The sequence below is a fragment of the Anopheles arabiensis genome, chromosome X (genome assembly GCF_016920715.1).
Source record: "Anopheles arabiensis isolate DONGOLA chromosome X, AaraD3, whole genome shotgun sequence".
NCBI classification, from domain to species: domain Eukaryota; kingdom Metazoa; phylum Arthropoda; class Insecta; order Diptera; family Culicidae; genus Anopheles; species Anopheles arabiensis.
Genome location: NC_053519.1, coordinates 15,681,234 through 15,706,906, shown reverse-complemented (window position 1 = coordinate 15,706,906; position 25,673 = coordinate 15,681,234). Strand labels below are relative to the sequence as shown.

The 25,673-nt window shown below is 46.3% G+C and overlaps 1 protein-coding gene, 1 long non-coding RNA gene and 1 pseudogene across 8 annotated transcripts in view; 2 read left to right on the top strand and 1 right to left on the bottom strand.

Moving 5' to 3' along the window:
* Positions 1-350: 350 nt before the first annotated feature.
* Positions 351-25,673, bottom strand: part of LOC120905821 (neural Wiskott-Aldrich syndrome protein) — a 75,619-nt gene continuing 50,296 nt past the window's right edge. The window contains exons 1-9 of one of the 7 annotated variants that reach the window (XM_040317018.1): positions 6,959-7,144; positions 5,996-6,337; positions 4,173-4,400; positions 3,870-3,969; positions 2,781-2,918; positions 2,415-2,686; positions 2,161-2,286; positions 1,663-2,022; positions 351-1,489 (exon numbers count right to left, since the gene is read on the bottom strand). In XM_040317018.1, the coding sequence (XP_040172952.1) occupies positions 1,196-1,489; positions 1,663-2,022; positions 2,161-2,286; positions 2,415-2,686; positions 2,781-2,918; positions 3,870-3,969; positions 4,173-4,400; positions 5,996-6,130 (1,653 nt within the window). In that variant the 5' untranslated portion in view covers positions 6,131-6,337; positions 6,959-7,144 and the 3' untranslated portion in view covers positions 351-1,195. Of the gene's footprint in view, positions 1,490-1,662; positions 2,287-2,414; positions 2,687-2,780; positions 2,919-3,869; positions 3,970-4,172; positions 4,401-5,995; positions 6,338-6,409; positions 6,885-6,958; positions 7,167-25,673 lie in introns of those variants that run through there. The other 6 variants (XM_040317016.1, XM_040317011.1, XM_040317013.1 and 3 more) reach the window with 6 other exon arrangements.
* LOC120905822 lies at positions 7,441-8,923 on the top strand. Its single transcript, XR_005739946.1, has 3 exons — positions 7,441-7,541; positions 7,607-8,304; positions 8,522-8,923. It is a non-coding gene; the product is annotated as an uncharacterized LOC120905822 (long non-coding RNA).
* On the top strand, positions 16,580-17,993 carry LOC120905609 (annotated as a pseudogene).

The following is a 25,673-nucleotide window of genomic DNA, read 5'->3' as shown; positions in this document are numbered from 1 at the left end:
TAGTACATGGGGTATATATCTCGCCTGACCTACGGCTACAAAGATAGTATTGGGCAGAAGTTCTTTTCTCATGTTGGAAGTTGCTGATAGCCGGCCTGAAAGAACTCATACCACTTGCCTAAACTTGTCGAGCATTGTTATTGTACGCTCAGTCTGGGTGTCGCCGATGCGTCCTGAGCAGTAAAACACCAACATTGTGGTCAGCCAGCCGTCATAGTTTATACTCATAAGCTAGATAGTTAAGATTAGAAGGTAAAAACAAAACAAACAGTTTATGCAAATAAGTAAGTTCGTTTGTTGTTTGAAATTAGTTAACATTCTGTTCGGATCAGGAACACACACACTGATGGTTAATGTGAATAAAACAGTATTTTATTATAGTATTTGCAATTACAAATGATCAATAATTACAACCGGCTCTATCGCGTGATCAGTTTATCATTTTCTCATAACATTGACAAAGTTAAATAACAAGCGTGTTTTTGTTTTAATGGTTCCATTTGGGAAAGGAAAAAAAAGTACAACAGCTTTCTGTGCCATTGGACGCGTGAATGTTTTTGGGTTTCCGCCCCAACGCACGACCACATTGAGCAACAACAGAAAAAAAAACATTGCGATTATAATGTTTTTGTGTTAATTTTGATAGGCACCTACGTATGCATGAAGTGTTAAAAGGCGCTGAAATCAAAGTAAACACAATTGCTTGGTTTTTGAACACTTTGCACTTCAATATTAACAAACTTCCAGAACAATAATGAAGAAGTACCCAAATAAAGCAATAGGGAGTACTACCGGTTTTTTTTAGTGTATATAATGCACTTTTTGTTTTGTTTAAGAACTTTACAAAACGAGGACACTATTCATATGCCACGAAAATATAAACAAAACGATGCAGCACACGTTTGGCAAACAACATGCTGATAGTAAGTAGTAGTAGTTCAACAGTACTTAATGTTTTCTCTTCGTATGTCCAATTAAAAATGTAAACAAAGCGGCGTTATTACACGGGGAATGCTTAATACAAACGCGAAAAAACACGGCAGGTTTAACAAATTCGGCTAACGCACGCATTGCGGATGCACGATGAAAAAATGTAAAAAATAAAGAATTAAATGCTAAAATAAAAACACCTGCAGCAAAAAAAAACAATGTAAGAAACAACACCGCGCTGCTGCTTTTTTTTTTTGCTGTTGCTCTAGTCCTCCCAGTCGGTGTTGTTGGAATTGGAATCACTGTCATCCTCGTCCGAGGGTCGAATGACGCGGCCCCGTTCGGCCAGGGCACGGCGCAGCGCATCGGCCAGCGCATCGGTGCCGACGTCACCGCTGCCACCCGCTCCTCCTCCTCCTCCCGCGCCGCCACTGTTGCGTTCCGCGTTCAGCTCCCGGTTGGCGACCGGGCGCAGCTGGAAGCCCTGCTGTATCTCCGTCATCAAATCGTTCCGCATGTCGCCGCTGCCGGTACTGCTGTGTGCGCTTTGGTCCACCTTCTGCACGCACACACACCAGAGGAAAAGAAGAAAAATGTTGTTAGACATTTGATCGACCAAAATGAAGGAGAGATAGTTAAAACAGCACCAAACAAAAAGTCACACAAAAACGGACCAATTAGACAAAACAAAAAAAAGTTTAGTGTGACAAACCGGGCACGCCGGCCACTTACCTTGAGCGTAGTGCCCTTGCGTATGCTGTCGAGCAGGGCGGAGCGGGCATCGCCACCCTCATCCGAGCCGCCGCCGCCGGGAATGGCCGGGGCGGGCGGCTTGAGCGACGGCATCATCGGGGGCGGCGGCGGCGGCACAGGCCCGGCCGGCATCGGCGGGGGCGGCGGTGGCGCAGGGGCAGCAGCGACGGCCGGCGGGGGCTGCATCGGGGGCGGTCGCATGGCCGGCGGCGCCACCTTCGGCGGCGTGGTCGGCGGTAGCGGCGGCAGCGTGCGGTGCGGCGGCGGCGGCGGCGGATTGCGCGTCTGCCCGTTCTGGTGGTGGTGGTTTCCGCCCGGCACGCTCGGCGGCGGCGGATGCTGTTGGGGATGATGATGTTGATGGTCAGGTGAGTGGTGCTGGTGGTGCGAAGGGGAGGAAGAGCAAGGTGGCGTTTCGGGCGGTGGCGCCTCGGTATGGGGGGTGGTAGTAGTAGTAGAAGTAGTAGTGGTACGAACCGGTACGGGCGGTGGCGCCGGAGGCTTCTGCTTGCGGCCGCTGCTCTGCTCCGACTTGACCGTGTCAAGCACGTTGTTCGTCTGGATGAAGTCGTAGATGAACGCGCACGTATCGCGATCCTTCAGCTGTGGTAGGCGCGGAAGGGATTTACAGCGTGTCCGGACAGTTGAGGAAAAAAATTTGCGTGAAAGGAAAAACGGAAACGAATAAATTTCATCATCCGTGCGAACGGCGGCGGCGGCTGCCCACTTACGTGCTGATCCCCGACGCCCGCCTTCTCGAGGAACGGTTTGAGCGATTCCTGCGCGCCGATCAAATCGAAGCCACTGTGCGGGTCCCAGCCGACGTGCGTCACGTGCTTGAAGTTGGACGGCGACCCGATGTCGGACTTCTGCAGCTTGCCCATGCCCTTGACCTTGCGCGGCTTCTGGTGCAGTGCACTGCCCAGGCTCGGGGCGACGGCAGCCAGCGGCTGTGCTCCCTGCTGCATCGGCGGCACTGCCGGCCCGGAAAAGGGACTCGCAACTGTCAAGGAAGAGAGGATTTTTTTTAAATAATTTAAACCAGTCCCTTTCTCACGGGCTCTGCTGCTTTTTCAATCATCTAGCGCTGCTCTTACACGGTTGCTTGTTTCGGTAGGTGACACCCAGGTCCGCATCGGGAATGTTCGAACCGGTTCCACCGCCCGGTATCGTTTGCAGCGGTGGTGGCCTGGCCGGTGGCGGATCCTTCCGCGTGTTGTTGCGCTTGATACGTTCTGCAAAGCGCACGGGATTTGATGATAAAGGGAAGGGAGAAAAAGCAAGAAAGAGAGATGGAGGGCGAATAAATAAAAGATTTAACGAAATTAATGGCGACATTTGAAATACACGCTACACCATTTAGGGAATATAGACTACTTTTGCTCTTCCTGCTACTGCGGCGACTGTGCCGATTGTAGTTCAAGCACCACCAGCACTTCATATCGCAGCGGGCACGATCGAAAACTAAGCTAAGCATATACATCCGCTCCTGACAAGCCATCATCGGATCGATTGATGCTCCCTTTTTGGAGGCTTTTTTGTTGCTCCAGATCCATATTTTTAGCCCACACAATCGCCATAAAAGCGTTGTCCCGTGGGGAGTGCACCGTTCGATCCAAAACACCATCCTGTGTCTTGGATCTATAGCTACGTAGGTGTGCGTGTTTGCAGCGAGGAAAATTGCATTCAATAGTAGACGAACGACCTTCGGGTGGTTGGATTGATTTCGCGTGTTTCTTAAAAGTGGGGCTGCGTGGCAACCCTCCCTCTTTTGCTACAGTGTGTCAACGCACACGCACATACACACTGTTGCCGCATCGCGGTGTTTTCCGTGCCACCTATCGGGAAGGTACGTGCCTCGGGTGGGAACCGTGCCCTCTCCGTCCGGCTTATCGCATCCGTCCATTTACCTTCCCGAACCGGCACAGGAATGGGGAAATATGCTACCACTATCCCCCTCTCCACCCCTCTTGGGCAGTGGGGAATGTTTAGGTAAACACAGCAGGCGCGTTTTTGTAGTGTTAACCATTTCGTTATTGTTTTGTTGCTTGTTTTTTTTTTTTTTGTATTCCAATTATCATGTCGGAGCTAAACCTGTGCGGACTACGCTAAAAAAAAAAGATCCAAGCCCTTCGAGGGACAACCACTACTACCCCCTGTGCCCGTACTATCACTTAGCTGCTTACCATCGCGTCTCCGGTTGCGATTGTGAATGGTGGTAAGGGTCGTGTTCATCACCGCAGCCGCTTCGTCCTCGGTAGCAAAGTTAAATGCCACTATACCATCCTGGTTTGCAGTTGGTCCCGCGGGGCGTAAAGACAGCAGCAAAAAGAAAATAAATAAACACGAATTTGGGCATTAGAGGTCATATCGTACGGACGAACGAGCGAACGAGCGCACAAAAGCACAACAAACCGTGCTGTTGCAAAAATAATAAAAACAGAAACAAAACAAAAAAAATATAAAACTTTATAAAACTAGGCAATTACCTGTCCCTCGAACGTGATTAGGTACGGTTTCGGTTGCGTCACCTCGATCTTCTCGTACAGCTCCTGCTCCCACACCATCTGGTTCGCTTTGAGACAGTACAGCCGGAAGTAGTACGACTTGCGGATGTTGTCCTTGATGAAGCAGAGCGCACCGGTGCACCGCTTCACCCAGGAGGCGTGGGCCGGCGACTGGGTCGTGTACAGCTGCACCACCGCCGTGCTGAGCGACTGAGGAGGTGGGGCCGGCAAAAGAAAGCAAACGGACGGGGTAATGAATATGAGTACATTTAGGATAGCACAAAAACTTTACTTGGTGGAGCAAAAAGGGTCGAACGTAGTCGATTGTTAACGTTAATATATTATTTTAAGCGAATAGTTTTTTACGGCAAAGCCTGAGTCACAAGATAAATAAGGGAAAATATATTATCTACGATATTTTTTTTAATAAAAGGAAAGAAGCGGCGATGTTTCTGAAACTGAATGGACTGGAAAACAATACTGAAAATCTAACTGATCCGAAAAAGTGATGGAAAAAATTAAGTATTCGTCAGAATCGATTCCGCCTGGCTTCGCAGTTTTCTGGAGTAGGTTAGAGTTGGAGTTTTCCGGATAGTAGGTCCGGAATCAGTTTCGGGAATCGATTCCAGAATCGGCTCTGGAATTGGAGTCGGCTCGGGAATTGGAATCGGCTCCGAAATTGACTCCGGAATCGGTTCTGGAATTGGTTTCGGAATCGGCTCTGGAGTCATAATTGGTTCTGGAATCGGCTCTGGAATCGGAATCGGTTACGGAATCTGAATCAGTGCCGGAAATCTGATTCGGTTCCGGATAATAGGTCCGGAATCAATTTCGGGAATCGATTCCAGAATCGGCTCTGGAATTGATTCCGGAATCGGTATTGGAATTGATTCCGGAATCGGCTCTGTAGGCGGAATTGGTTTCGGAATCGGAATCGGCTCCGGAATCGGAATCGGTTCCGGAATCTGAATCGGTTTCGGAATCGGAATCGGTTCCGGAATCAGTATTAGCTCCGAAATCAGAATCGGCTTCTTAACGGAATCGGTTTCTACTTATCCATAAGAATAGTCGTTTGGGTCCAATGATGCTACGTATTTATAGCCGCAAAGCATCAAAAGTTATTTGTAAACAATTCATTCTCATGGGGAAACCCGGACTAATTTCACTTCTATAACTTCGTACTTCAAATCAAGAACTGATTCTCATTCCGAAGCAAATTCCATTTCTGGAGTCATTCCTGATTCCGTGCAAATTTCGATTCCCATGTCAATGGGAAAATTTCGATTCCCATGTCAATTCCCATTCCGGATCCCGGAATAAATTCCGGTGTAGACTCAAGAATCGGCTCCGGAATCGGTTCCGGAATTGATTCCGAACACGGAATCGGAATCGGTTAGATCCGATTCCGAGCTCCTAACACTAATCCGAAACGAAATATTGAAAAATGTTTTCCAATGCAAATCAATAAAATTGTCGTGCTATTAAAAATCATTTTGCTGCTAGGCTTTTGGTGAGAGAAATACCTTAACATGGACCGTGGTGTTAAGCCTTTTTATCGCTTAATATAGACGACTTAAAAGGGCATTGCAACTGTACGCGATAAGGTCCCTCTTAGCCAGGGATAAGATATGCCCTGGAAAGAGCCCCCTGCTCTTCTTCCCCCCCCCCCACGACAATTTTGGCAAGCGCCGCCAGGAAACCTTCTTCCGGGCGTGCTCGATTTTACACTCCCCCTTTGCTCTACCCGTGGTGGTAATAAAGGCAAATATATATGTGTACCCTTAAAGCGAATCGATGAATCATACCTGACATCGACGGCCGAGCAGGCGGAAAAGCTGATCATTTTCGTCGTTCGTCAGCAGCGTGCTGGGCCGGTTCGCTTTGCTGGCCGAGGACGAGTTCCGGTCGACTGCATTCTCTCCACCCGCCGGTTGTTTCATGCCTGCTTCCTGGCTGTTCGGCGCTGCACGAGTCAGAAAAACGCTTCCGGTATGTATCGCTTCCCCGGATGTAAATACCACCAGCCACAGCCGCGCACCCCTTATTTGGAGGAAGCCTCTCGTCGCCACAAATCCGGGCCGATCCACGCGCGCACGTTGCTGTTTTCTGTTGTTGCTGTTTTGTCACTATCGTCACTACAATATGGTCTAAAATATATATAAATATACATATAAATACAACAATTGAAGTACACAAATTCAGCTTCCGCTCGAACTAACACCACCAGCGAGTGAAGTGAAGTTGTTGCGAAACGAGTGTGTGAGTTGTGTTGGGATGGGCGTAGGCGTGTTGGGTTGCGTGACGCACAGCAGCAGCCGAGAAGAGCGCCGCGATAAGATAATGCGCTTCACCGTAACTGTGTGCAGGGTACTACCACCAGCAGCTGCATTGAAAGCTCGTACAGGAAGAGAAAAATGCTACGCCTAGCGTTCGCAGCACAGCAGAAGAGCATGTGATTTGATTATGGGAGTGCGCGGCGGTGGAATAAAAAAACAATACAATGTCCCAACTCTCTACACGACCACTTGTTCACTAGCGCTCTGGGACACACCACCACCAAACGGCTAGTTTTTCTTTTTTTTACATTCCTCAACACATCAATACAACCATCCCAAATACAATTACTAATAAGTTCCGTCTTATTTTTTGCACACTGTCACTGACATTCGCACCCTCAGATAAAAAAAAACTACACAAACACACACACACACACACACATCATCCCAACACACGAATGCGAGCAAAATATTAGATAAAAACACACCCACCTACACTGTTTTCCACTACAGACGGCCCGAGAGAGAGGAGCAGGCAAATTGATTCAATCCCATCACATCTACCCAATACTGACCCGAGACTGCGAATGTTTTGCTAACTTCCCAGCTGGCACTGTCACACACTCGTATTCCCCTGTTTCGTTTTCTTTTCCCTTTTGTTTTCTTATGGTGTTTCCTCGCTGACAGCAATCGTAGGCCCGATGACAGCTGGAAACGTCATGTGCGCTGTACGCATTTGTTAACCTTGATGTCAGCGGACAGCAACGCCCCACGGTAAAGGAAATGGAGTGTGTTCACATGGAACCAAGGGGAAGGATTAATGAAACCAGGTGGTAGAATCTACAGCATTTAGACCAAGGTTATTAGACTCTATACAGGTTACGACAAAAGCCCGTTTTGGCCGATTTCCAATAAAAAAAATGAATGAAAATTTTGACAGACAAATTGGAATGGTTTGTTTACAATTGGACTGGTTTGTTTACAATTGGACTGGTTTGTTTACAATTGGACAGGTTTGTTTACAATTTGTCTGGATTGCAATCATGCAATGGTGTAGTGTTTGGTGTTAAATATTGTAAGTTTTAATTTATTTAATTATTTTGTAATTTTATAATTACTAACTATGTGATAAATTAACAGTTGTGACAAGGGAGAAATCGAGTAAGTGAGAATCCAAGACATGAGCTCATCGCGTGTTGGCCAACATTGGAACCTGGCAGGCACGGAAACATGGAGACATGTCCTTCCATTTGGCAACAGGTGCTCTCGGGATATGGCTTTTTCTGGGAGTACTTATGTATCAAGGGTTTCACGTCGTCCCCGGACAGCCAGTTGTGTGTCGGTGTACCAGAGGATGCAGAACATGTGACGTGGCCTCCCGGTAGTGTGTCGCTTGTATTACGAGGAAAACGTTAAGGAAGGCTGACATCTGGCAGAAAGGGAGATGTCCGCTAGAATGAGTAGTAAACGAAGTTTGAACGAACGAACAGTTGGAAAAATAAATGAACTTAACAAAAAATATAATTAAATGGTGAGAGGTGCTACCAAGCAGGGGAAAGAGAGGCTCATTATGAGCAAACAACAATCCCTTTCCAAGATCCTCATCAATGATTCCGACCCGCAAGTGGAACGGTTGTGCTAGATCGGAATCGGAAACTGTTGGATCCCAGTTACCACAGGGATAATGGAAACCATAGCAACCATGCGGTATAAAAGGAGCCGATAGCTCATCACCGATTTACTCTTAAGTTGACTTCCAAATACAAAACTTAAACTAGAACCTGTGTGCAATAGTCCGAGTAGTTCGGACATATCAGAAACAAATCCGACCCGAGGAAGTAAGGACTTCGAGTTGACTCCAATTAATCATTAGTTGTAGCCAGTAGTTGTAAGAAAGCATAAGCGACTCCGACCCGTTGGTGCAGCGAGTTTGGGTAAGATCAAAGTAGGTTCAATATCCGATCCGTACTCGCTGCACCAATGGGTCGGAATCGCTTATGCTTTCTCGTATCTAACGAAATCGTTGCACCTACTACATCTATTTTTACGTTTCAGATTGACCCGTACGACTCCGGGATGCTTCGGATTGCTCCGACCCGGTGAGTTCCAGTTGCCCCGCCTTTCACTAGTGTGTGTAAGGAAGAACGTGCGTGAGTTGTCGGATCGCTGACCAAGGAGTAGGAGAAGGAGGTAAAAATGAGTTAATGTTTAACGAGCCCGTTGTAACAATAATAATTAGAAAATAAACTTCAAATATATTTGTGTTTTTCGGAAGCATTTATCAAATACGATTTCCCTCTATAAGGTTGACAAAGTGTAATTTTCATAACGTTTGTCACAACAATTTACGCAAACACAAAATATTATCTAAATAAACACTATGTACAAAACATGTTGATACTCTTACTGTACGGGCCGCACACCAGCCACACCGTGCACCCCTACCGAGAGCACCTACTTGATCAACCTTTGAGCACACTCTCTTGTCTGCCGTGCAATGCACTCGCCTCACACAAATGTGGGGATTTGTCACCTATGATGATGTGGTACCCACCACAAATGCTTCAAAATATCCTTTTCGCTCTGATATTATAATTGACTCGAGCATAAATGAAATGGACCCCCGCCGTTGTTTAACACTAGCAGCTGCCGGGACGACATTTATCGCTCGTCTTTTTGCTCTAGCACTTAAATTAAGCTGCACCCCAGGCGGCATGAATACTCGACCCCCACTGGAACAAGACTGCAGCTGGGACAGCACGAACATTCGTTTCCTATGAACCGGAACTAGAGCAGGAGCAGCATAGACGATCACCCTGAACCCGACGATTGTGGCGAATCGGACTGGAGGCTTGCCGCTTCCCACACATCACAGTACGGTCGCGTTCAGGACTGCATAATTTCTCACCCTTTTTAACAATGCTGCTGCTAGACGGCATAAACCCTCGTCCCCAGAAGCAGTGACTGCAATTTCAAACCTGGAGAACAAACGGTACTGGGTAAACAATGGGATGACATCCTTGGCAAATCAGCAGAACTTACTCAGCATTGAACAGGACAACAAAGAAGTCTTATTCTATTAACGATGGAACGTGGTAGAATGAAGAAAACTTGAATCGTTAGTTTCAGCTGCTGCAATCTTATAAATGTTCTTTATTCCAACCATCAGCTGGCCGGCGTCAATTTTGACAGACAAATTGTAAACAAGGTTTACAAAATGGTGACCCTCTCAATCGCTCTGTCGTAACCTGTATAGAGTCTAATAACCTTGATTTAGACTATTCGTCAGTTTACATACAGATGTGTCCCCCGAGATACGACTGTATTTGGAGACCGAAAAAATGTCCCAAAGCAAAGCGTAAAGTCGAATATCTGTGAATATAAAGTTTATAACCGATGTGTTGAAGAGTCGGAATCTATGATTTTGTGCATTTTATTTAAAATAATGTTCGATAATGTATTTATTTTACTCCAAAAGGTGTTTACGCGATATCGATATTCAAGATCGGGTAGTTGTGAAATCTTTGGAAATGTGTCTGTAACGGTTATCAGGGTGAATTCCATGTGGCCAAAAGAGGATTAAGAGTAAGCATGAATCAGCTTGCTCTTCCCAAATCTAGAGGGGAATTAAATCTACTGATACCAAAATTAAAGCTACCCTCATTGATAACAAATAGATACTTAAAAGAACAACACTGTATGCCCTTCACATCCAGAATTAAACCCAAAACAGAGAATCCCCCTGATATACAATTAATCCCCCAAAACTATCCATGGCTGGAAACTTTAACCAAAGACTGTGCATATCTAACGGAACGCATGATAGAGAACCCTACAGCAAGGGAAATAAATAAAACAATGATTAACTTCATTCTTCCTTCTTCAATTGCACAAAATACATACCCAGCATTAAAATGGAACAAAACATGGCGGAATATCAATTCAAATGAGCTCAGCTCAAAACAAAGAACTTTATACTGTTTACTAGTAAATGAAAAAATTAATACTCAGGATCAAAAATTCAAACATAATTACAAATCGGTTCCAAATTGCTCATTTTGCGGAATTACTGAAACATTAGAACAAAAATTTAAAAACTGCAGACAACTTGAAGATTACTGGTGTTGTGTCCGCACAAATGAGACATGATACGTGTTGTACGGCACCACAAACAGAATATGTGTTTTATTCCTATCTTTGGTATGGGTAATATAATAACACGTATATTAATAGAAACGCACACACACACGCAATGCGGGGAGAGGACGACTGGTCCTGCTCGCGCCGCGATCCTCTCTGAGGACGTCACCGGATGACAGCCCTGCTGTCAACGGCGAGCCCTCAGGATGAGGCAGCGGTCTGTCCACAACAACTGGGATATGTTTAAATAAATTATTGAATCGTACCACATAAAACCTCTTACATTCAACGAATTATCTAAACCAGAACTGAGAGCCATAAATAGGCAAAATGGAAAAAAAAAATCACGAGTCTTTTCATCAACTACGTAGAATTGGTAGAAAATAATGCAATAAAACAAATAACGAGTAAAAACACGTTGAAGGTCATGATAAGTTAGGGAATAGTTTGTAAGCACATACATGGATTTGTATTGTTTTATTAAAAAAAAAATCAGCACAGAAATAAAAAAAAAATACACCAATTTCTTCTCAATGACAACTTTTTACTGTCAAAATCAAAATCGTCGTAACTCGAGGGACGCCTGTACATGGTTTTCCAAGAGTTCTAATAGCTTGTGGGAAGCTTCATTGACTCTTTTTTCTTCTTCTTCATTTGGTACAACAATCGCTGCCGGTCAAGGCCTGCCTGTACCCCCACTAGTGAAAGTGGGCTTGGCTTTCAGTGTCTTTTTGTTACCGTAGTAGGATAGTCAATCCTACGTATGGGGGCACGGTCTATTCGGGGCTTGAACCCATGACGGGCATGTTGTTAAGTCGTTCGTGTTGACGACTGTACCAAGACACCGGCCAATTCAAAGTAATGGGAATTGGATGCTATAGCACACTGGTTGGACAAATCCAGTAGGAATTTCCAAGAAGCCTGTCCAAAAAGTGTGCCGTAGTGTCCTATTTCCATTACTTTGAATTGGCCGGTCTCTTGGTACAGTCGTCAACTGGAAAACCCTGTAAGGTCCCCAGGATTAAAACCGTTGTTTACGTTTTTTCAGCTTGTTTATATAGTTTATCTACTAAATTTTTACGATTTTATATGCTTTTTAAACATATTTTGGGCTTTGTGAGTTCTTATTTAACATTTAAACATAGATTTTAAATTGACACTCGAATTACACTTGTTTACCACGTGAATAAGGGGGTGTTAAAGGTTCTTTAAAGAGGATTTGAAGATAACAACTGAGATATCTTTTATTTTACACATTTTCACATTATTGCCTTACTATGGACGATTTAAATGAAATTGATACTGTAATTTTCTTGATTTTAAGTCTCTTGAGTGACAGAATTGTTGCGGGCAGCCGTGCCGACCCCTGTACTTGTCGTGGCAGTTTCACTGCCACCGGTCAACGTCCAGGAGGACGACAGTGTGTAACATTCTACAAAAATCAATAACAGAAAACAAAATAGAGGAAATTTATTACAATATTATAAAAAACAGCTACAAGAATTAGGGCAGATATTGTATGAATTTCCATCCCATGTAGGGCATTGATGGAAATGATAGAGCAGATTGTAGGGATTAGTACTAGGGATTAAATATAAGACACAACAAATATTAAGGAAAACTAAAACTGAGCGTCCGAAAGAATGAACGGTAAAGAAAGAAATTTATTAAAATGAGATTCGAATAATCCTGCGATATGAAAGTACAAGCTGCGCAAAGAAAGAAAGGGAGCAACCGAAAAGCTGAGAGATGACAGAAGCGAAACCGGAGAGCAGGGCGAAAACATACGGCGACTGAGGAAGCAGAACGACGTAAAACGTAAAATGAACTGGCAAAAAAGACACCCTAACAAATTGGTTCTATAAGTACAAAATCAAATACACAAGGCGAAAGGCCATGAGATTGACAAAATGCTGACAAATTTTTCAAAACGTGAGCTTTTGTAAAAATTTTGTAACCTGGAGCAGCCTGGAAAAAAAGTTGACAAAAGTTGACAAAAAGTGACAAAATTTGACGTCCGCGAAAAAACGTAAACAAACAACTATTTGGCGCAGTTGTGACCCATTGCTACGATAATAGTGCTAAAATGCATGATTCTAATTGATTTATGTAGCGGAACTTGGGGCAAGTGTGCCACCTTAAGCATTTCAAGTTATAACTCATTAAAACATGTTTTTCAAAAGCCGATTTAAATCTCATAACCATTTTACGTCTATTTCCTCACTTATAAATGAGTTTCGCTTGAAAAAAGTGCAAACAAAACAGTTTTTGAAGCATTTTAAAAAGGGTCCAATAAGACGTTGTTTTTTGGGCTATGGGGCAAGAGTGCCACTCGTATGGGGTAAGACGGCCACCTGGTTAAAATAACCGTATTTCTTAGATAATTGGAAATTATTACGTTTGTACCACTAGTGTATGTATTCCTAAATGTATTTAGTCACCAATGAACCCTTTTTGACCACCAACTGTATCGCAATATGGGTTGTTGCTGGTCTGTTTTTCCGGAGTAGAATCCGCTCGTAAAAGCGGACCATACCACTGAACGCTACAACAATGTTTACATTTTTGACAGCTCGCGCCTATGAAAGATGGTGGCACACTTGCCCCAAATAGAGATGGCTCTTTTGCCCCAAAAGTTGTTACTTTTATGAAATTGAATATTTCAGTGACAAAAAGAAAGTTTTTTTCAACTAACCCCACAAAAAAATTCACGTTTCTCAGCTATACACGGTGGTGTAAATATTTTCTCGGTTGATTGTTCGCATGATTTTTGAGAGCTTATTTGGTTGGATGAAAAAATTATAATATTCTGCACAATTTTGAAGCTCAATATAAATCAGTTCAAAACAATGGGGAATATCGATTGGTCTATATGAAATTCGGCTCAGTATACTTAGTCATTGGAAAGGAACCAACTGTATACACAATTGATCATTAAACTAAAGTTTTTAAGGAAAAATGCTTGGTGGCACTCTTGCCCCGTATGGCACACTTGCCCCAAATTCCGCTACCTATTTCGTGCTTCTTGAACAAAATATCGATGATTTTCAGATGTTGGAGCTTTTTGTCGTTCTTGTGTATGTTTTTGGTGCGGCCACGAGAAAAGCTCTTTTTTGCAGTTGACAAGCAATTTTGACAAAGTTGAAATTTTTTTCAACATTTTGTCAGCTCCGTGGCCAAGCGCTAACAGATGTTAGGCTGGAAATAGACGAACCGAGATCGTCGCGGTACCGCGAAAATTGCACCTTGTTTATAACAGTTGTAGAACAGTTGAGCTATCAAATCTTCCGCGCCTCCAATCGCGCCTGCTGTTTCGCAGAGCTACACAACTTGGATATTGTTGAGATTTCCGCGGTAGCGCGAACCGATGACATTTCATTTTTCATCACTTGTTCGTTGATGGCATGTTTCGAAAACTATTGTTGGAAGCTAGTTTTGTGAGATATAATAGTATTAACGTGAAAAACAACTACAGTAGAGCGTCGATTATCCGGGCAGCTCGGGACCGGACGGTTGCCGGTTAATCGATTTGCACGGATAATGGTCCAAGAAATGTCAAACGCATATAAAACATGAAATTCACTAGTTTTATTATTAATTCACCTAGAATCAATCGATTAATCGTTAGTAGAATATTATTTTAATCAATAACTGTAGGTTTAACAACTGTTCATGAACAAAAATGAATTTCGAAAATATCCCTAGACACTACAGAGCTACACAAGAAACTGGTTTCCCAATTGATTATCGCTGCAAACTTTCGCCGTACATATGAACAGCTGTCAGATTTATACGCACGGTTAAGCCGCCCGCCGGTTAATCCGTCCCCGGATAATCGACGTTCTACTGTATAATGGGTAAATATGAAATGAAAGACACCCTAGCTGACAGCTTGTAATTATATTCTCAATAATTTAGATTCCAGCTCTGAACGAAAAATTAAAAAAAGGTATGTTTATCAACAATTGTGATGTGAAAGAAGTAGCACGATATCGCTCGCTCCGGATGTTTCCTCCGTGCGATGTACCGAGTTATGCGAATGAATGTCTGGGCTGAACCGTATTTTCTTTTGTATTGTTAAAAAAACTATCAATCCAAAACATAGCTTATCCTGATGATGATGATGATGTTGAAATATCCCACACCATACATAATGCTACTGACGGAAGTGTTGCTCCGTCGCAGTGCCTAACACTGGTGCTAAACACGGTTATATTTTTCCTTTGACCGGAGAGTGTTTCCGAAGAACGTGCGATTTTGTGAATGTTGTGTAAACGCACTTTCGTTATTTAGGCTCTGATATCTCATATACTGTTAAGTTGATGACCGTATATAGGTTAGCTAACAGTGCACTTTTGTTGGAGGAGTTTTTTTTACTTTTTCTTGAGGTCGTAAGCCGCCATAGCACTTCTAGGTGCCATAGCACTTCACCCGTCAAAGGATCTAGGTTGACGAATCGTTAAGAGATCATTATTATTTAAAAAAAAACAAAAGTAAAATACTGTAGTAGGCTATGACTACTATGACTACCTAACAGTGGGATTTTGCCTCTGCAAAATTTCACTTCCTAGGCATAGTAGCCTATGCCATGTTTAGTAATAAATCAGTTCCTAGTTAACCACCAAACGAGCAAGTTGGTTTGTTATTTGCTCTCTGTGTGAACTGTAACATTTGGCGACGAGGAAAAGTTCAGAAGCATCTCGAAGGTCTTTTTAGCGAAGTCATCAAATAACGAAAATGTCCCAAGAGGATCTGCGAAACGCCATCGTCCAGCTCACGAACCTTGTCGCGAAGCAGCAGCAGCAGATCGAAAATTTAGCAAATCGAACTTTTTCGACGGCGGCTAGCGGAAGCGAGAAGACAATCGAGTCGTTGGCAAATGGAATCCAAGATTTCCTGTACGTTCCGGACGCAGTTTTCTTTGATGCATGGTACGCGATACGAAGACGTCTTCATTCAGGATGGTCATTCTCTCGACGATGCCGCCCGTGTGAGATTGCTTCTACGCAAATTAAGCACCCCTCTGCACGATAAGTACGTGAACACTATTCTGCCAAAGCATCCTCGCGATTTCTCTCTGGATGAGACCGTTACAAAACTGAAGAAGTTGTTTGGTCGCCAGAAGTCGGTTTTTCACTCCCGTTACCAGTGCCTGCAGTACGCCAAGAGTGACGCGGATGATTTTACTTCGTATGCTGCCATGGTCAACAAACACTGCGAAGCGTTTCAACTTTCCAAGCTCACGTCGGATCAATTCAAAGCTCTCCGATTTGTCTGTGGACTCCAATCGCCACGGGATGCGGACATCCGAGCTAGATTGATTTCGAAACTGGAAGCTGATGAAACTGCAGTTGTTGAACAAGGAGAAGCTGCAAGTAAGGTGACTTTGGAAAACCTGGTGGAAGAATGTCATCGTGTGGCCAACCTTAAGCATGACTCACAGATGGTGGAAAACAAGGAGGCTTGCTCCGTCAACGCCATTTCGCGCAACCAGAATCATTCTTCTTCGAAGAAGACCAACAAAGTGCCCAAGACACCCTGCTGGAAATGTGGGGAACTGCACTACGTTCGTGAATGTCCGTTTGCATCGCACATGTGTACTAGATGCAAGCAGCAAGGACATAAAGAAGGCTACTGTTCAAGCAGTAAGCCCGCTGCATCCAAGCCTTTCAAGCAATGGAAGCCCAAAGAGAGCATGAAGACGAATGGCATTTACACTGTTCGCAACGTCGGAAGAAAACGCAAATTCGTCTCGGTCGAGCTCAACGGGGTAGCAGTCAAGCTTCAGCACGACTCGGCGTCCGACATCACTATCATTTCGAACGAAACATGGGCTAGCATCGGACGACCACCCACTCAACCGACCGATGAATCTGCTGTCACAGCGTCTGGTAGTGATTTGAATCTCCTCGCAGAGTTTCAAGGGTGTTTTCCTCTGATAGCGCCGATCTCAACGTTTTGGGAATCGATACTATGGATCTGTTTGATCTGTGGTCCGTACCGATTAACAGCTTGGTCAACGTCGTACATCAAAACTCTGACCAATACGTTGATCGCCTCAAGCACCAGTTCCCGGAGGTTTTTCGAAGCACGCTGGGTGTTGTGAGCTAACCTGGCCCGGACACATTCACGGCGGTAACTCACGGATGACAGCAAATCGTCATCCGTCAATGTATGCGTGTGATCGATCCGGGGGTCATCGGTTGCGCGGTCACGGACGTTGACCGCCAAACACCAGCGCGCACTGAAGAACTAGCGGTCAGCAAGGAAGCGTGCTCGAAGCCAACACCAATTGGAACCAAGTGAAGTTGAATATATACGTTAGTAAATTTATCAGTAACGCGTGAGTTTTATTCGACCACCTCTGCGATCGAAAGAACATAAAACTGGGTAGATGCACAAAAGCGCAAGTGAAGTTATACTTGAAGCCTGATGCCCGTCCATGCTACTGTCCGAAGCGACCAGTGGCGTATGCGGCTCTTCCCAAAGTAGATGCGGAACTCGAAAGGCTCGAAACAAACGGTACAATTTCTCAAGTTCAATTCTCGGACTGGGCAACACCAATAGTCGTCGTACGGAAGTTGGACAATGTTTCGGTCCGTGTGTGCGGTGATTATTCTACGGGGCTGAACAACGCGCTGGAATGTGACATCCTCTACCTCATCCTGACGATCTTTTCGCGGAGCTGGCTGGGGCACGCTATTTCACACACCTTGACTATCAGACGCCTATCTACAAGTTGAGGTCGAGATGGAATCGCGCAAGCTACTTACCGTGAACACACATCGCGGCCTTTTCCAGTACAACCGACTTCCTCCCGGAGTCAAGTCGGCACCTGGCGCTTTCCAACGCATTATTGACAGCATGGTGGCTGGCATCTCTGGAGTGAAACCTTACCTTGATGATATCTTCATTGCTGGCCGCACCAAAGAGGAGCACGACCGTATCCTCTATGCTGTTCTCGAACGCGTCCGTGAGTATGGTTTCCATTTACACCTTGAAAAATGTCGTTTCGCGCTTCCCCAGATCGGTTTCCTTGGAAAAGGACGGTGTTCGGCCTGACCCGTCCAAAACAGAAGCCATTGCCAAGATGCCACCCCCGAAGGACGTGAAGCAACATCGCTCCTACCTCGGAGCTATCAACTATTATGGTCGATTCGTTCCACAGATGAAGCACCTCAGGGCTCCCCTGGATGACCTGCTGAAAAAGGATGCTCGCTGGAACTGGACAAAAGAGTGTCAGAAATCTTTTGAGCAGTTCAAGACCATTTTACTCTCCGACCTGCTGCTTACTCACTATGACCCATCTAAGGAGATCATCGTCGCTGTTTATCAGGGACACCGTGAAGCACAGGGCTATTTTAGCCAAAACGCCTCAATTCTCTAATTGGGAAGAGCGTATTGGCTCAGTATTAGCCCTGCTGCACAACCTTCCAGCAATTTGGCTTGGAGAGGTGGGGTCAGGAATTGATGTGGGAACGGGAACCGAGGATCTCGTGGTGGAGGACCCGGTGTTGGAGCAAGACTTAGGGCCTTTGGCAGGTCCTAATCAGGAGCCGCAACCGGGATCTTTGCCTTTGAACGAGACTGATGTCACCAAATTTTTCACTGTTTTTGGGGGAATTATGCGATGTACAACATAATAGTTAAGGAGAATGAGGCCAAGACAGGTGGAAATAGGGAACAGGGACAACAGTTGGTGGGTCAAGAAGGGAAAAAGGGCAAGAAGAAGGGAAAGGGTGGGAAGGGGGAAAATCCTAAGGTAGTTGTGGCAGAGGAACCTCGCGAAGGGGAAAGTTGTTCGGCGGACCAGGGATCTGGACCATCAGAAGGGCAAGAGGGGGCGCAAGAATGCCGGACGGTAAATGGGAAGACCGCCGTGCGCCGGGAGAGACGGAAGAGGAAGAAGCAGCGTGAAGCTGAGCAAGCAGTCAGCCTCGCCGCAAACACACCACCTTCTGCTCCCCAACCCAAGCAAAAGCCGGCACCTGCTTCTAATCCCAGGGCCGGCCGAATGCCAAACGCCATTGAGCTTGAATCAATTGGGGGATTCAAGTACGCAGTCATGATTAGAGTGTTCCAACAGAACCTCTATCATTACCAAACGGCACAAGACTAGCTGTTGCAAAGTGCTCGTGCCGAGGGTTGTGATATTCTGATTATCTCGGACCCCTATTGGGTGCCGAATAATAACAGCAATTGGGTTACTGATACCACTGGTCGGGTAGCAGTGGTATCAGTTGGGGATTATCCTTTTCAGCGCATCATTGACAACCAACACGAGAACTTCGTTGTGGTCGAGATGCGGGGAATCGTTTTCTGTTCCGTCTACCTACCACCCGTGGGTTCCGATTTGACTGTCGAGGAGTACAAACGCAAATGGACCGAAATTGAAGCGATCCGTGAAATGGCCTGTTCTAACATAGGGACAGACGACATCTTGGTATATAGCCTTGTACGGCGCGACCGGGATCTTTCTACGCTCTCCTACGTATCTTTTAAAATTGGTGTACCGGATTCGCACCGGGCTATTGCTTTGGCTGCTTCAACCTGGCCTCGCGGGATCTCTTTTAAGGAGTTCATCGACCTTAATCCCCGCTCCGTCAATGTTTGGCGACCCACTACTGCAGCATCCCTTGCACCTTCTGCGCCTATTACTCGTGAATCGGATCATCCTTCATCGCCATCTTCTATCAACCACACGACACAACTGCGAAACGCTGATTTCACTATTTCGCCAGATCATGGCCCTATGAGCTTGCCTTATACGCAGTACTTTCAGCAAGCGTAAACCGGCTGATCCGGCTGAAGATTCTCATGAACTACTGACTTTACCCGAATTGATGGAAGCTAACCCTGCATCTAATACACATAATCCGTCCGACTCTCTTTCGCCGTTAATAACTTGCAGCGAGAGCACTCCCAGCGCATCTCGCTCTCTCATCCCTTCGATCGATCTACTAAACATCTACTATCAAAACGTATGAGGATTGCGCACAAAACTAGACGAGTTACGCCTCTCTGTATATCTGAACTTGATATGGATCTGTTGGTGTTAACTGAAACATGGCTCGATGGCTCAATTTCGTCCTCTCTTATCTCGGAGGATGCGTATGTCATCTATCGCTGCGACCGAAATTCTCTCAGCAGTAACCGTTGCCGTGGTGTAAACGCCTGGTCAGGTGCATGGGGGATGGAGCGGAGGCCAAACGATGGAGAAAGGGTATCTAGGGGGGGAGTTGTGATGGATGCGGCGGCTGCTCTGGGATTGGTTCTCCTGAACCAGGGCAACCAGAGCACTTGGATTGGGGCAAATGGCCGCAACTCCATTGTGGACGTGTCCTTTTGCAGCCCCTCTTTGGTAGGGGACAACAATTGGCGCGTGTGTGACGAAACCCCAAGTGACCACAATACTATTAAGTTTGTGGTCGGCAGGGTGCCGAGACAGCGCGCTCTGGTACACGTGGGACACTCAGCAGTGAATGAGGGAAGGTGGTCCACAAGATTCTTCGACAAGGATTTGTTCGTTGAAATCTTGAGGGACCAGGACATTTTTGGGCATGTTGCCACGCCAGAGGAGCTGACCCAGGCCATTACGGTGGCCTGTGATGGCACCATGCCTAGGCAACCCCCAAGGCGACAGGGCCGGCGGCCAGTTTATTGGTGGACGTCCGAGATTGATCGGTTGCGCAGCCATTTTCATGGAATGAAACGGCGGTTCAACCGGGCCCGGACCGAGGAGCAGCGCGAGGAAAGGCGTCAAATGAAGTCGGACGCACGCGCTGCCCTGGAACGGGCCATCAAACTCAGCAAGGACCAACACAAGCAAGATCTGCCGGAACAATTAGAACCGCACGGCTTTGGCCCTGCGTACCAAATCCGCAAGCAGCAGTGGGAAGGAGCTCGGGTTCCGATGGAACGGGATGCCAATAAGCTCCAGTTCATCGTGAATGAGCTCTTTCCCGATCGTCCCCCGATGGAGTGGCCCGAGACGGAAGTAGGTGGGGATCCACAGGATCCGGTCTCGGAGGAGGAGTTGGCGGAAGAGTTGAAGGAGATTGCCCGCTCACTCAACCCCAAGAAAGCTCCAGGGGACGACAACATTCCGAACATGGCTGCAGCTGCGGCAATTCTGGCTTTTCCGGAAGTTTTTGCCAAAAGCTACAAGCAGCTACTGGAAGCAGGCACTTTCCCCGACGCATGGAAGCGGCAACAACTGGTGCTGCTTACCAAGTGCCTGGGTGGTTTACCTGGGGAGCCCTCGTCATACCGGCCAATTTGTTTGCTGAGTGTGCTGGGGAAAATTTTAGAGCGGTTGATTCAGCGGAGGCTGACAACCCACCTGGAGTCGACCGGGGGACTTTCGGGGCGTTCAACCGTTGACGCCGTCACTCGGGTGATGAACAACGGGAAAGTCGCTCTAGACAAGAAGCGAAAGGGAGATCGTCTCTGTGCGGTGGTAACGGTGGACGTCCGGAATGCCTTCAATTAGGCAAACTGGACAGCGATCGGCCAAGCTCTGCAGCGTAAAAACACTCCGCCTTATTTACAGGCGTTGCTGCGGAACTATTTTTTTGGCCGAACGCTCCACTATGATACGGATGAAGGAGTAGTGTCGAGGACTGTATCTGCTGGCGTTCCTCAGGGTTCGGTTCTAGGACCAACACTATGGAACGTCATGTACGACGACCTACTCCGCTTGCCGCTCGAAGGACTACGAGCGGGCATCATCGGGTTTGCTGACGACGTAGCCTTCACATTTTTGGGAAGGACCACGGAACAGGTCAGCGCTTTAGCAACGGCTAACCTGGAGAGGATCGAGCGGTGGCTGCAAGGAGTCGGTTTGGAACTTGCCCACCAAAAGACCGGGTTCATGATTTTTTGTACTCATCATGTCCCGCAGCTCGCAGAGCTTCAAGCGGGCGGTCACTCGATCCAATCCACGGAAACGCTGAAGTACCTGGGAGTAGACCTCTGCCGCAAAAAGCACCAAAGCCGTCATCTAAAAAGAGTGGTCAATAAGGCTTCACGGATTACGAATGCCTTGACCTGCCTGATGCCGAATAAGCGTGGTCCTAAGAGCCGCAGTAGGAGACAGCTCGTGAACGTCGGCAACAGTATCATCCGGTACGGAGTTGCCACCTGAAGGCGATGGGTGCTCGATAAGGAGACCCATCGCAAATAGGTCCAAAGGGCGCATCGACCGGGGGCTCTCCGAGTCGCCAGCGCCTTCCAGACCGTGTCTTATGATGCCGCCTGCGTTGTCGCCAACACCACCCCGTTAGTCCTCCTCATGCAGGAGGATATCCGCTGCCACGACGAAAAGGTAGCAAGTGGCGGTGTTCAATCGGACATACGAAAGCGGCAACGGGAGGAAACGATGAGGCGCTGGCAGGACCAGTGGACAACGGGTGCAGGGCAACCAGGAGCACCAGGACTGAAGACGAGGAGGCTGATTCCAGACATTAATCTCTGGGTCAGCCGCAAGCATGGCGAAGTCGACTTTTTCCTCACCCAGCTCCTCACGGGGCACGGGTTCTTGCGCTCCTATTTCGTCGAGAAAGGCATCCTGGAAGGCTCGCCCAGCTGCCCTGAATGTGGGGACGCCGTGGAAGACGTTGAACACGTGCTGTTCCACTGTCCACGGTTCGATCGGATCCGGAATGAGATGCAGCAGCGGTGCCATTCCCGAGTAACAATGGATAACATTGTCTCGGAAATGTGCGCCCGCAGCGATACGTGGGAGGCCGTCCGCGCCGCCGCCAGGACAATCTTCTCCACTCTCCAAGCGAGATGGGATGTTGAGCGTCCACCAACGGCAAGGCGACGCAGGCGGGCCAGACGGCGGGCGAGGGACGCAAATGGTGGTCCCTCAGGCCCTGCGGCACGGCAACAACCCGCGCCGCAAGGGCCACCGTAAGCTGGAAAGTTACTAATCTTTTATCTCTTTTCTTTTCGTTTCTTACCAGCTTTCTTTTTCTCTTCTCTCCTCTGTTTTCAGCTTACTTCTATCTCTTTCTCTTTTTTCTTGTTTTCTCTATCAAAATTTCATTTCAGGAGAACTGCCTTACGTGCTTGGAGTGGTGACCTACGATGCAGACCCCCCATTGCCCACCCGAAGTGTGGGCGATAGGACCAAAGGGACCGCGTCGCACCACGGAAAGCAGCGTAATAAGCAGAATCATCAGACCAGATCGCCGCAGAAGATGCGTCGTGACCCAGGGTGCAACCGCACACACGACTCCGCATGAAGTAATACGCACCACAAGCGTACCGGCCGAGTTGGGTGAGTCGGAGAGGGGGATGGAATATGCTCACTCTTCGTTAACAAAAAAAAAAAAAAAAAAAAGGAGATCATCGTCGCGGCAGACGCATCGAAGTATGGTCTAGGCGCTGTCGTCATGCATCGTTTCCCCACCGGTGAGGTGAAGGCAATCGCACATGCTTCTCGCTCACTGACGGCAGCGGAAATGAACTACGGCCAAGTGGAAAAGGAAGCATTGGCGTTGATATTCGCTGTCACCCGTTTCCATAAGATGCTGTACGGACGGCATTTCACTCTCCAAACCGATCTTCAACCGCTACTCAAAGTTTTCGGCTCGAAAAAAAGGAATACCAGTTTACACAGCCAATCGTCTGCAACGATGGGCTTTGACACTTCTCCTGTATGACTTCGAAATCAAGCACATCTCGACGATGAATTTCGGCTACGCAGACTTCCTGTCCCGGCTGATGTCATCACAGCGCAGACCAGATAAGGATTACGTCATAGCTTCCGTCTATGTCGAATCCGAAGCAAAGGCAATTCTCGAAGACTCCATCAACAATCTGCCAGTCACACATCAGATGATTGTGGCTGAGACACGTAAGGATGCTGTTCTGCAGCAAGTGATTAGTTACATCAATGAAGGATGGCCAGCAAGCGTGAAGCTAATCACCGATCATCACCAACATTGGATTGTTGGATCTGTTGAGGAAACCATATCCTCCGACTGCAGCCGTTAACCACAAACAAAATGAACAATTCAACAAACGGCATGGAGCGGTCAAGCGATCATTTGTAGAGAATGACTTGGTGTATGTTGAACAAAACGTACACAACAAAAAGTCGTGGGTTCCTGGTCGAGTCATTGAACCAAAAGGATCCGTTCACTATGTCGTGTCGCTTGACTTGCATGGAAGACAGAAGCTGGTTAGATCGCATGTCAACCAAATGCGTTCTCGCTACGGTTCCGAAACCCCTGGGCAAGAAAAACAACAACTTCCATGGGAAGTTTTATTAGAAGAAGTTGGTACTACTGCTGCAGTGAAACCAGCTGGCAATCATGTTGCTATTAATTTGAACTGTACGGGTCCAGCTGATGTTCCTGTTTTTGAAAATCCGCCAACCGATTTCAACCCGCCAACAACCAATGAACAACCATCTGCATCAGCATCGGAATCCATCGCATCCGAAACCGTCATAGCCGAATCTATCGCATCTGAATCCGTAACTTCCGAATCCATCGGAAGCTTACTACGTCGTTCCGTACGAACACCGAGAATCCCTCGATGGCTCTCATCATACGACCTTTATTAAAAAGGGGGAGATGTAGTAGGCTATGACTACTATGACTACCTAACAGTGGGATTTTGCCTCACCAAAATTTCACTTCCTAGGCATAGTAGCCTATGCCATGTTTAGTAATAAATCAGTTCCTAGTTAACCATCAAACGAGCAAGTTGGTTTGTTATTTGCTCTCTGTGTGAACTGTAACAAATACAAATGTTGCTATAAGCAAACATGCTCAGGTGAACACGTCTGCATTTCGATCCCGCAACTCCTCCAAACATGACCAAACCAGCACTGCACACCACAGAGAATCCAGCAAACCAGCACCTTACCCGATTCCCGCACTAAAAATGCTTAATCTTCCATATCATCCCACTAAGTGGTGGTGGTGATGAGAAGAGAAATTAGAGATGATTTAACATCATTTAAAACTCTTATTAATCCGTGTTTTTTCCATGCGATTTCTATGACTGATGAGGAAACTCTTCAGCTCATTGATGTCATCTTTCGGCACTCCGCTATTTGGGACAGAAAACACCCACAGTATAAAAATATCAATCGCAGAAATGATGACTGGAGCGTAATTTCTGTTGAAATAGGGCGTGTAATCACAGTTTTGAAGGAAAAATGAGCATCTCTCCAATCATGCTACAGAAAATACAGGTTGACGTATAATGGGAGTCTTGTGACGGGTTCTGGTAAGTATCATAACAATACATATTGTAGTTGTACTACAATAAGATGTTAATCGTGATTTTGTTATTTTTAGGAGCGAACGAAATTGTTGAGCCATCATGGTTTGCATATGATGCAATGCGATTTCTTGATGCGACGACGGATTGTGGAAACACTATGAATACAGTAAGTAATCTTTTTCGACAATCATTAAGCCAAAAACTATCTTTGGACAATTGGATGCATCGATAAAGAGACTTGAACCAATCGTAGGAAAGGCTATGATAGTTCAAAAGATCTGTGTACTTACATGCTTGCAAATGTTACAACGTGTCTGTAAACATTGTTCATAAGGATTGGTATCAAGGCGTGTGAAAAATGGTGTGCCTGTCTTTAAAATTCTTTTCGTTGTTTTGTTTCCTGTTGTTCCTTAATTTTCCATATAGTTTGCTCCACGACCTTGCTCAAGCGCGCGCCATATCTTTCTCCTCTCCGATCGGCACTCACGCATCGTGCCGAACGCGCGTTCGCTGACCTCCCGATAGATCGCACACACACTTCGATCTACGTCCGATGAGTGTCCTTGGTGACGATCTACGCGACCATCAGGTTGGCCCATGATTTAATTTCAGGCATTTCTAGAACTATACTAAAGCACTCAAGTATAGTTCGCCGTTAAAATAGTGTGTCTATGTTATGTCTTCGTTATCTTTGGTTTCTTTTTTATAGACGTAACAAGATAGCAGGATAATAATGTAATGTAATGTCCATAATTACAGGATGAGCAAGATGGGCCGGTCTGGTGGTACAGCCGTCAATTCGTACGACTTAACAACATGC